This window comes from Uloborus diversus, chromosome 3 (assembly GCF_026930045.1).
Source record: "Uloborus diversus isolate 005 chromosome 3, Udiv.v.3.1, whole genome shotgun sequence".
Classification (NCBI taxonomy): domain Eukaryota; kingdom Metazoa; phylum Arthropoda; class Arachnida; order Araneae; family Uloboridae; genus Uloborus; species Uloborus diversus.
In genome coordinates, this window is record NC_072733.1 from 87,845,468 (window position 1) to 87,857,921 (window position 12,454).

A 12,454-nucleotide genomic window follows, 5' to 3' on the forward strand; every position below is an offset into this window, starting at 1 on the left:
AGATATTATAGCAACAGTTAGACATTTAATTATTTTCAACTTATGTCGCCTAGTGAAAATTCCTTAAAAAATGCTCTGGCTCTTTCAATAAACAATTTGTGAAAGATCCGATCTTGTTTATCAGAATTTTGTGAAGGGTCCGTTTTGTTTGATCGGGATTTTGTGAAAGGTCCGTTTTGGTTGATCGGATTTTTGTGAAGGGTCCGTTAACGGACCCAAATATCCTCTGGCCAGACCCCTGATATCACTAAAGTGGAAAAAAGCACATAATATTTACTATTAGTTTTACTTTAATCTTATATCCCTTTTTTGTGTGTGTGTTTTTGTGAGATCATTTAAAACCTCCTCCTCAAATACATTCATGTCTTTATGAATGTCAAATGCTAGCTAATAACGGTTTCGATCTTTCGATGAGAATTGGTTAAGAGCCTCAGAAAATTCGGTGCGGAATGTTTCCTCTCTCTAGATGTCCCTAAAAATTATTTGTGCAGTGATGGAAGTGCTGAGGGACTATGATACCTTGTAGAGCTTTATTGACACCATTTTAGCTATCTTATACCAGGGTGGACGTGGGTTGCTCATCATGAAATACAACTTTTATATTTAAGAATTGAAAAGTAATTTCTGACTGCTTCCCGATCATTAAAAGCAGTAAGATATTTTGTTGAAACCTATTCTGCTAGGAAAAACTCAAATACTCTGCTTTTTTCCCTTGATTTTAACGGAGGAAATGAATGCTTGTGTTCTGGGAGGGGTTTTAACCCCAAAACCCCTCCCGTGGCTGCGCACTGCACGTGCAGCTCCTCTGAACCGACTGAATCGAAGGTCGAAGGAGGAAGATGTGCCAGCAATGCAAGGGACGCTAGGTATAAAGAACTGTGCGCGTGCGCAAGTATCAACGAAGGTCCACCTGTTCTATTGTGTACTAATTACCTTGACGGCGACAGCATGAAATCAATATCATCTTGACGGCGTCAACATGTAATGCAATGTTGTTTATTGTAAGGTAATATCAATATTGATATTTTAAGATGAATGCAATGTTGCATACGTGTTATTGTAATATTGCTTTTTAATCTTTATGCAAGCTTTATGTAGTATGAAACACGTCAATATTGACGCTGTCAGAATAATATCAAGATCTGTCAAGGTTGATGTAAGAAATTTGCTAGTAGGGCAGATACCTTGTATATGTTTATCTGCAATTCTGCATAAATTAATAACTAATTTCTTTCTTCATGTATGATTTGATTACTGATAATCATGTTATGTCATTAAATAACATACAAATTTATTTAAGCGATTTTCTTCTAGTTGTATTATTTGCAAAATTCAGGAATGAAGATCAAACATTACCAGACATATATGAAATACACTGCCAGCTCAGTCATTTCCAGCCAAGGACAGAAAATCCTCGGCTGGAAATGACTGAGCTGGCGGTGTATTTCATGTATTTCTGCTTTAGCCCTGGCTATTGGGCGGTAATTTACTGAATATTACCAGACATTTTAATTTGTTTTGTCTTTAAGTGCAAACTATTATTAAACTTTGATTACAATGATTACTTTTGATTAGGTTGTTTTTAAACAATGTTTAACATTTCTTATGGTGTAAAACTTTAGAAATTAAAGTACTGCAAAAAGCAACAAAATTTAAATCAATTGAATTGTTTATAATAATTTTAGAAAATGTATGCTAAAAGTATTTTCAGCTGTTACTTAAACTTTTAAATCCAAATGTAATAATTGGGCGTGGAGTAGAACCACCACCACCATAAAGAAACAAGCCTGTTTGAAAATACTTAGTATTTATTTTCAATAGTTAAGTCATTTGTTTTCATTTGAAATGTCCAAAATCATCCGCATTTGGTTTTTACATGCTGAATAGTTTGTATGTTTGGTTTATTTTTGTTTCTTTGATATCATGTTTCAAGTGAAATATTAGCCTCTTTTGCTGTAACTCGGCAGCAATCTTTCAGCATATGCTTTCGATACAAAGATGTTTTTTATTATTTCTTCAGTATTATACAATATAAAGCATTTAGCAAAAATACAAACACATTTTTTTAATAAATGTTTTTATCTGATTACATCGCTTGGCATACATAATAATAAAATAGAATGTATTATCTGCAAATCATGTAGAAAAACAACAGTTTGGGCGTAAAATCTTGATTTGGATTAGTAGAGAAGAATGGAAAATAAATTTGTAGCGAGGGGGGGAACACATTAAAAATGAAAAATCAGGGCAAATTTCGGACGTTAGAGAATTTGGCACTCCACTGTATTAATATATAACAATTTGAATTAATTTTGTACTGTGGTACAATAATATTGTAAGTTTCATGCAATGTACACAAAAATATGTTTGTTTACCAGTTTTTGAGCATTTAAATTTGTTTACTATTCGGTTGCCGAATATCAAAGTATTGGGCCAAACATTATATTTGGTTTGTCTGCCTAATACTGTATACAGTATACCAAATATTTTGTGCATCTCAACTTTATACTCTTGCCTGAGTTGAGATGTAACATCCAGGATATATTAGAAACTTAGATGAATTTGGTTGAGCCAATATTAGCTCATTTAGGAACATAGAGTATTTTTATTACTTCACAGAACGTACAACAATTTACTACAAAACATACAAAAATATTGTCATCAAAAATGCTTAGATAGTTTATAATTGATTATGGAATGCTCACTAACTTAGGTTTACTTTTATTCAAAAGACAAGAGACTATATAAATCCTGACAGAGTTTTTAAGGTGATTAATATTTTGTAACTTATTGATTTATTTATTAAAAAATTAAAAATGACTAATTTGAAAACCAGGTTTAACAGTTTTAATGTGTGTAACTATTTTTACAGTAACAAATTGTATGGGACAGTAACAAAATGTATGGGAAAGTTCATTTTAATTAAACTGATTGATTTAACTTTTAAATTAACTTGATTGATATTATGTACAATTTATGGTGAAATAATTTTTCGGCATCAGGAAGTCTTTTTACTTATAAAAAATGTCAATAATGACTGTTTGAAGACAATGACGTCAAAAACCCAACCCTGGATACAATTGAAAAAATTATTTTTTGTGCTACACAGAAAAAGCAAAGCTTTTTCAATTATTGGATGATTACAAATCAAGTCTAAAATTGTTTTATTTGTTTTAGGAAAATGTTTGGTTATAATACTTTTTCACGTTTTGCTGTGTATTTATTGATTTTCAATGTAAGTTTTTCTTTGGTGCCTTTCGACTGTTACAAAAGTGGGCTAAAGTGGCTAAAAGTGGGTAGTATGTATTGTGCTCATGTGTTCATTTTGTGTTACAGTAGAAGATCATTATAATGCACACCTTGGGACCAGAGCTTTTGTGTTATACAGGTTTTTGCATTATATAGATCACTTCACAAATTTTGAAGCTAATATTCAGCATATATCTATATTTAGTACTTCAGAATGAGTTTTGTCCGCTATGTGTATTGAAGCACTAATATTACAATTAGCCTTTCACAAATAAATATGTTTCACAATCATAAGAAAGTGAATTATCCTGCTAGCTTCATGGTTTGCGTAAAAGCTACATTTTTAAGAGCCATTTGGTATATTGTTTACTGTGAGTACTAATTTTCATTTAAAAGCTTTGAATTCAGATGGAAAGATGAAAAACTGTTTCAGAATTAATTCAATTTGCTTAATTTTTATGCTTGCGAAGAGAAACAGAGGGATTTTTTTTAATTTCAAAACCTATTGTTTACTTCAGAAAAGTTGTGTGGTTTATGGAGAATTGCGTTATAATAGGTCGACGTTATAAAGGTGTTATACTGTAATATGTTATTTTCTTTTTTATAGAATGTCTATAGCTGACGAAATGTTTCCAAAAGATTCTACTAGTTTTCCTGAGCCAGGTGACGAAATGTTTGATGAATTATCTTTGTCGGATAGTTCAGAATTTTTAGATGTTGAAGAAGAGACTAGTTTGAGAAAAAGACTGTTTCCTGCTATGATTCTTCCTACTGCTGACTCTTTGAGCAGTGCTTTGGTATGCTTTTTCGACTTAATTTTTATGATGAAAAATATTTATTTTTTTAATTTTCCCTCCACCAATAGTAAATTTCAAATTGGAGGAAAAATTAACTTTATGTGCATTAGAATTTCAATCATGAGGATAAATTGGGTGTTGGGCTTTGGATGATTCAGCAGAGTGTCAATAGCTCTCGAAAGTCATAAAATGCATTAAAATGTCATAAATTAGAATAAGTTCAGTAAAGCCATAACTTTTTTGAAAAGTGGTCCCTTTTTTTTTTTTGTGATTCTTTACTAAAGAGCACACATTTTTAAAAAAAATTACGTGCTTTTTTTGCCGTTGTGGATTAAGTTGCTTTTTTTACTCTGAAACAAGTTGTTTTTCCAGCAGTGGTCTCTTTGGTTACTGTTTTGGACATTGATCTCTTTTAAAAAAAAAATTTTTTTTTTTCATTTTGGTACACTGTTAAAGCGCAGCAAAAAAGCTTGGAAATTTGTAAAGCTTTGATCAATGTATTTTTTATTATACTCTCTTTTGTATTGTTTATGGTTTGAGAAATAATAAGTTGCATGGGAGGAAATAGTAGATGGGGTTAAAAGATTACTTCTCAATTGCATCTTACATATGATTTCTCTAGCCTTTTTTTCTGTCCATCCGTGAGATCTTCCTTATCCCTTTATCAAATTTCGTGATTTACTCCTTACTTTACAGCTTATTTTGCCAACTAATGAGGAAAACTGGACTCAGAGTTTAAAAATGTTTCGCATCTCTTAAATTTCAGATTTGAAATCTTCTAAGAAGATATCCTTTAATGGATGGGTCCTTTAGTGGAGTACAAATTTCTGCATTGATTGTCAGAAGGGAGAGCCGGGTAGTTTTGCTGGTAGAGCATTCAGCTTTCAGCAAAACGGTACCATGGTCGACCCTCTGCTCGAGCAGCCTGCCATTATAGTATTTTCAAACTATGCATTTTGTCTATAAGATCTTAGACCTTAAAACTGAAGCAGTGGGAATGCTCTTTGCCTTTTTGACTCCTGATTCGGCTTTCAATAAGCGTACTGAACTGTGACAGATTATTCATTTTTTAAGTCATAATTATGATGTAGTTTGAGTTATTGTGTCTGATAATTTTCTACCTACCGAATGTATGAATTTTTGTTTTTTTGCATAATACTTTTAGAGCAGGGCTACTCTGCCATAACTTCGTCAATTATTCATCAAATTTCATATGTAAGGCATTATTTTAAAGACTTTTCACCGTTTTTGGCTGAAATTAAACAGAAAACTCACATTGTGGTGGTTTTTTGAAAAAATCAGTTTGTTCTGTTTTTTTATTAAGCATTTCTTTAATCTACAGCACGCCACAAGTGAAACCATGTAGCTGTGGTGGTTAGAGCACCATGCTAAAAATGTGAACATGAGTTCATTCCCATTTTTTAATGACTTTCTTTCCACTGATTGATATTGATCCAAATTTCAGAGAATATATGAGGAGTTTACTTTCAAAACGGATTATATCCAGTTTTATATTTTTTTGGCAAAACGAAAAAATGTTTCACGCACAAACACTAACTGTTAGAATTTCAAATTTCTCACAATGCTTTAGTTGAGTGACAAATGACTATTAGCATAAGTCTAGACATTTTTCCTCAATTTTACCAGACCGAAATTGCCAATTTTATTTTGAATATATTCCTTTTTAGTGTAAAACAGTGGATATCATCCCTTTTTCAAAAAAACATATATTTTTATTACAGAAAAAAACTTTATTAGATTGAAACACAATATTCAACATTTTTTAATATAATTTTTTTTTTACTTTACTTTATTCCTTCCTACTTACTTTATTGGCTTCATTGAACATTTAAAAAAAAATTAATAAAAATGACCTTCAATCCAATTAAGTATGAACAGTAAAACGACCCCAACCCAAGGATCGCGCTAAGGATTTCGAATCGTTAGCCAGTAAATTAGCCAAATTTTTAAAGCGTTAGCCAAATTTCAAAAGTCTTAGTTAAAAACTAACTTTTACTCATTTTAATGTATCTTTGTCTGCAGAAATATTTAATCAAAGAGTGAAGTATAACTTAATTTTTTGGGGATAAGGGCAGGGGTCAATACAGGAATTTTTCTCCGTTTTTAGGAATTTTGCGAGGGAAAAAAAAAGCTATTTAAGTACAGTGTTTCGACAAATCATATGTGATTTTTCAAAAAAACTAAATTCTTTTCCTTTTAGAAAAATAATAATAAATGATACTTTAAGCTTATAACGAAAGAAGAAAGGATTTAATCGAGCAACAGTATCTGATTTCGCTCGCTCCGCATGCGCTTTCTGTTCGAAATTAATAAAATGGCCAAGAAACATGATTGTTCATTCTAGTACAGTAAAAAGGAAAAAAATGGCTAAAAACAACAAATTGATATTTATCATTCTTTAATAAATTTGAGAGTAGAAATAAAAGCTTTCCGAAGTTTAAGACATCTAACACAATGAAACAACAAACACATTGTGCAACAAGGAACCCGCCAACAATTTTTACTCGGTAGCCACCTGCGCACTCGATATATCTCCAATCAGCGAGAGGCAAACGTCATCCTTTCTCGGATCCGATACTAACGCGCGTGCGCGCACCTCATTCTGCTCAGAGTGGCTGGATGGTCGGAAGATAAAACAACTTTTAGTGACTGCTAATCTGGGTGTTTTAGTAAAATGTCCGTTTTTGAAGATTCGGAATTTTGTGAAGGGTCCGTTTTCAGGGGTGCAAATTTTGTAAACGGACCTAATTTTTATCTTGATGTCTGAATGTAGATTTTTTTTTCTATGTAAATTTCGGAGAATTTTCTGTTCGCCAATAAATTCGCCAAATTCGATTTTTTTTTTTTTTTTTTTTTTTTTTTTTTTTTTTTGCCGAATTTACGATTTTATCGCATTTGGCGCACTGGCAAAAGTTTAACGCGGTCCCTGCAACCGATTCAAATAATATTGTAGGTATTAATAGATAAGATTTATCACAATTAATCACAATTTAATGGTAATATAAATTACTTAATATTAATTTAGTAATCACAATTTGAGATCATGCTTGCCTAACTGATAACAGACTTGCCCAAAGTTCTGCAATCTCTTAATACGGACGAGTATGACGCTTGATTGGAAATGCTCAGTCAGTGCTTTGCTCTGCTATTTTATTTGTGAACTGTGTTTGAATTAGAAATGGCAAATTCAAATTTGGATATGTTCTCTTTTGATATGAAAGTGAATGAGGGGGTACCAGTAAATAAGGGATAAATTCCACTTTGCTGTAGAAGACCTGGCGAGAAATAAGGGGATGGATATACACAGTTTAGGTGACAAAACCAATGTTTATGCATTTTTTAACAGTAGATATAAATCACTTTGAGAAGAAAAAAATTCATGGGTTGGTAGGGCTTATATTAGAGATTCTGAAAATGGAAAAAAAAAATCCCCAGGTGGATATAATATGTTTTGAAAGTAGGTAAACTCCTCAAATAATCAAAACTGCAGGGGTAGAAAATCTGTTAATTGTGCCAAACTATGCCAGTTTTTTATTTCGGATAGAACCTGATACAAAACGCTAAAGCGATTTATGAAAATGCAATTTGATTATCCTAAAATGATTTGATTACACTAAAACGTTCACTACAAGAAAATAAAGAGCAGCTGCATTCATTTTTTATCACAGAAAACCAAAAGAGATCACATAAGTAAAAGAAAGGGAAGAGGTCAAACTCCTCTTATTCACCAAAGATTGTTTGCGCCATGCTTTCAGTTTCAATCCTTTTACATCCTGTAAATATTCCAATTATTTTGAAAAGTGGAAGTTGTTTCAACCAACGCTACTTTAAAATGTTATTTTATTCCTTATTTTAATGATTAATTATTTTTTTTAAATAAAGTTAAAAAGTACTAACAGTTATGGTTGTAGAACGAATATTTTAAGAATTTATAAAAATTATGAAATATATTTTTTTAATGTGCATTTAAGAAATATAACTTGCTAGTTAAATGACTGTGGAAGTCAAATCGTTTTATTTTGGAAGAGTGAAGCAGTCTATAGCCATCTGAATATCAGGGTCCCATTAAGATGTTGGGAGGCCCTAGGCCTTTTCATGGAACCCTGTAGTCAAACCTTATAAACTCAAAAATTTGTTGGGAACAAGGAGTGCCTACTTCTAGGGCTCAAGCACTAACTTTAAATATTTGTTGAGGTTCTGAGCATCCCACACCTAATGTAAGCAGAAAGAAAAGAAAAATCTTAATTTTCTTCATTTTTCTTAAATAATAGTCTCGAACTTAAGGAATTTTACCTGTTTGGGAGCTTTGATTATTGGGGACCCTAGGCTACAGCCTAGTTGACCGATTTAACAATGAGGCCCTTCTGATAGGACTATTTGACTTCTTCTTTGATGCTTGCCTCCATTTATGGGTTTGTCTGGAAAATAAAAAATACAAGAAAAAGCAAAGCATTCAACTTTCATTTGCCGCAACTCACCTATGCAAATCCTTATTTTCAATTTATGCAAACAGCAAAATTAAATACCAAAGCTGCCTAGATACTGAACCTGTCAATCGTCTCCAGCTATAAAAATGAAACACAACATATTAAAATTTTGCCAGTTGAAACAATTATTTTATTTTACTGTATTTTGGAAGCACAACATATTTTATTTGTTTATAAAAATGTTTGATTGCCTTAATCTTAATGTATACCTTCTTTTACTTTTTATAGGTACCCGAAGATTCTGATTTTGGTAGTCTTGATATGTCTTTGCCTGCAAGAGCAGCTGAACAAGCTGAAAATATTGTAAGGAAAGTTCTAGAGGAGGCTGAGAATGCTGAACAGTTAGTTAGAAAACTTTGGGGTGGTGCATGGAAGGTTAGACTTTTTCTCTTTGGTATATACACAAGCAAAAATCTCTGAGCTATTGTGAAAAATTCAAAATAACTTGTTTGAAAAACTAACAATATGTTGGGGCACTCATTCCTATTTTAAATTGAAAAGTCAGTTTGTGTGTGTTGAATTTTGAACAGTTTTAAGTGTTGTGACTTTTGCAAAATCGGAAAAAATAGTGTTTCTCTCTAAATTTTTTACTTAAGAGACAAACTTTGATAATGAAGATGGGAAAAACTTTTTAAAGAGCATTACATTCAGGTTTTGTTAACGTTACATAAATATGCTAGTATGCAAAATTAAGAAAATTTTCAGATTTAGTGAATTATCTCCAGAACTACTGGACTGATTGTAATTAAGTTTGGTATGATACAATACAAAATAAATGACCATCTTTCTTTTAAAATACACAGGCATGATCATGAACAGCACTTGTTGGAGTCAGAAGGCATAAAACAATGGTTGCAAACTTTGAACAAACAAAATTTGTTACTAGAGGATATGATCCCCTCTAACACATGTGCAGCACACATCCATATTTGAAATGAGGCAGTTAATGAGTTAATGAGACAATTGGGTTTCCATTTGCTCCATAAGGCTAAGCCATGGATGGTCCCCAAAAGGAGGTTGTGAGTTGCCATCGCCCTCCCAAGAATGTGGGGCCATTCATTAATTACGTAAGGGTCCCAAAGAGCGGGGGAGTTACAAAAATATCTACATACCCTTACTTTGGGGGGAGGGAGGGGTTAAACCCATTCTTACGTAATATTGTCCAAGTCGATATTTTATATTAGAAATCGCGCTGTCAAGTGGTTTGAAAGAAATCATATTTGCTTCTGGAAGGTAAAAACATATTACAATCAGCTGTTTTTTTACTAGTTTTACAAAGAATGAATAGTGTAAAATATAATTAAAGAATCGCACTATTCACGGCATGTTTTATAAGTATCACATCATATAATGTATTTGAAAAATAAAAGATTTTGATTTATGTCAAATTGGGAGTTTTAGTGTAACGTAAAGAAGGGGGGTGGAATCCTACATTACCGTACAGGGGGCAGGGGGTTGTCAAAAATTCTCAAAATCATTCATACGTAATTAATGAATGGCCCCCTAGGCGTCCCCTGTAGGATTGAAGTCTGGAGTTGCTTGGCCAATCCATTTGAATATTCTCCCCTTTCAGATATTCATCAACAAGAATAGCTCTATGTGGTCTCGCCTTATCGTCCATAAAAATAATTCAATGCCAGCAACACCCTTGAAGAGTTGAACATAGGGCTCCAAGACCTCATCCCTATACCTCACACCTCCTTTCGAGGACCATCCAGGGGTTACAAAGTCTTTCAAAGACATGGAAAGGTGTGCAGCCATCTAATATGATGCCTACCTAGACCATTGAACCTCTGCCGACATAATGGTTGAATTCTCAGATTTTAGAGGGCAGGTAACGGGTCCTGTTTCTTTACATATGAACTACGACAAGAATCATTGATTAAGCTGAACAAATACTCATCAGTGAAGAGAATAGTCACCCATTGGCCCAGACTCCAATTTTTATGCTCTCTGCACCATGCTAAACTAACTCTCCTGTGTGTAGCAGTGATTGAGTCGTAAACAGCAGGTGTTCTTGCAAACAACCCTCTCACGTGAAGTCTTCTGAAAACAGTCCAATGTGAAACTTGGTTCCTTGTGGCCACATACAAATCATGAGAGAACTGAGAAGCTGTAGCATCCATGTTATGTCTCGCTATAATGACAAATGGCAATCTTCTTTTGACATTGCCTCTTGGACGGCCTCACCCAAACCTTCTCTTGATGGGTCCTGGATCCTAGAACTGTCTCTTTTAAGTTGCACACAATGCTGGCTGTGAAATTAAATTCTCCTTAAATCTGGACTTGAGACTAGTCTGCTTCTAGTCTTCTCACGATTTGCCTCTTCATTCCATCTTCTAAATGTTGATGGTTAACTCATTTTTACTGTTTGATAGGAAAATATTGATTGTTGCAAAGGGGGAAAAAAAACAAAGTTTGCAGACATGTACTAGAGACAAGATGCATGTTTCATCATAAGTGCTTATGATGCCTATTCCTCGACTGACTCCACTGTTGCATACGTGTGCGCTTAAATATTCAAGGTACAAGAGTTGCATCTTTGTCGCAAAGCAATGGTTTTAGGTTTAGTTCATTTCTTTACATAAGATTTGATAAAATATCCAAATTCTCTTAATTTTGAACGCTCCTGTACAATTTTGCAGGGACCATAGAAATGGATTTGAGAACATACAATACACAATGAATGATAGGTCAGGTGTTTTGCTGTAGTGTTTTGTAGCTTACTGAAATGTTACTTTCCTCTCAAAGATAAAAGTAATAATTAATGTATACAACCCAAATTCAAAAGAATAGAATACTCCCCACTTTTTGGAAAAAAGTTTATTCTAATCAAATATAACTGCAAATTAGGTATTTTAATTAACATGCCACCTTTCTTAGAGCTTAAAGTTTGCATTTCATTTCAAATATACTCAATTAAAAATAATCTTAGACGGAATAATCCGAAAGTTTATAGTGATGAAGATTTAAGTTGAGTCAAAAAACTAGAATATTCAAATTAAAGGGGGGGGGGACACTTTCAAAAAAAACAATATCAATACTAGAATGCGTCATTTTTTGCTGCATTCAATGCTTTAATCCTTTCTCACACGGATTCTACCACCTGCTTACATTAATTGTTTCAGACACTGTTTCCATTACCCTCTTCAATGTGGGAACGAGCTCAATTTTTTTGGCAGGCACCAGGTCTTGAACCACTTTCTTTAGATTTGACGGTACCGCAAGTTCTTCATCGTATTGAGAGTGGTAGAATTGCTTGACCAGTTTAATACCGAAATTCCTCTTTCTGTTGAAAATCTATGAGTCGATTTAGCGATGTGACACATAGTAAAATCTTGCTGAAAGATAAAATGTGTCACTAAATGTGTAACTGCTGTGCCTCAGATGTAGTATCCTGCAGTATTATTGATAAGCAGCAGAAGTCATACATTGTTTTATTTAAGATATAACTTCCCAATTCCAGCTGCTCTCATGCACCCACAAACCAAGAAGGATGAAGTGAAGAGAACGTCTTACACAACATTTCGCGTACTCTTTTCTTTTTAAACGCCAAACCCAAACACTTTTTTGTTCAGTTCATAGACATTTAAAAAAAAACATTCATCACTGAATATAATACATTTCCAATATTGTTCCCATGTTTGAGCTTCTCTTTGCTCCAGGACAGTCGTGCACGTTTCTTCTTCATGTTTATCTTTTGTATAATTTCGTAAATCCGGCAATTAAAACTGCAGTTTATGCAACCATCCAAGTGTAGTTGATGTGGATAAGATAACTATACATTCTGCCCAATACTTATGGAGGTATAAGAAGCATTTTTCAATGATTATTTGCACAACTTACTTTAATTAGGGTTCATCTCTGCCAGGTGTTACAATTTTTCTACCTCTTTTACTT

At 33.2% G+C, this 12,454-nt stretch overlaps 1 protein-coding gene across 1 annotated transcript in view; it reads left to right on the forward strand.

Annotated features, from left to right (window-relative positions):
• Window positions 1-12,454, forward strand: part of LOC129218313 (adiponectin receptor protein-like) — a 61,169-nt gene that overhangs the window by 28,689 nt on the left and 20,026 nt on the right. Inside the window, exons 2-3 of the mRNA XM_054852547.1 lie at window positions 3,857-4,046; window positions 8,783-8,929. Coding sequence (XP_054708522.1) covers window positions 3,858-4,046; window positions 8,783-8,929 — 336 coding nt within the window. The 5' untranslated portion in view covers window position 3,857. The remainder of the gene's footprint in view (window positions 1-3,856; window positions 4,047-8,782; window positions 8,930-12,454) is intronic.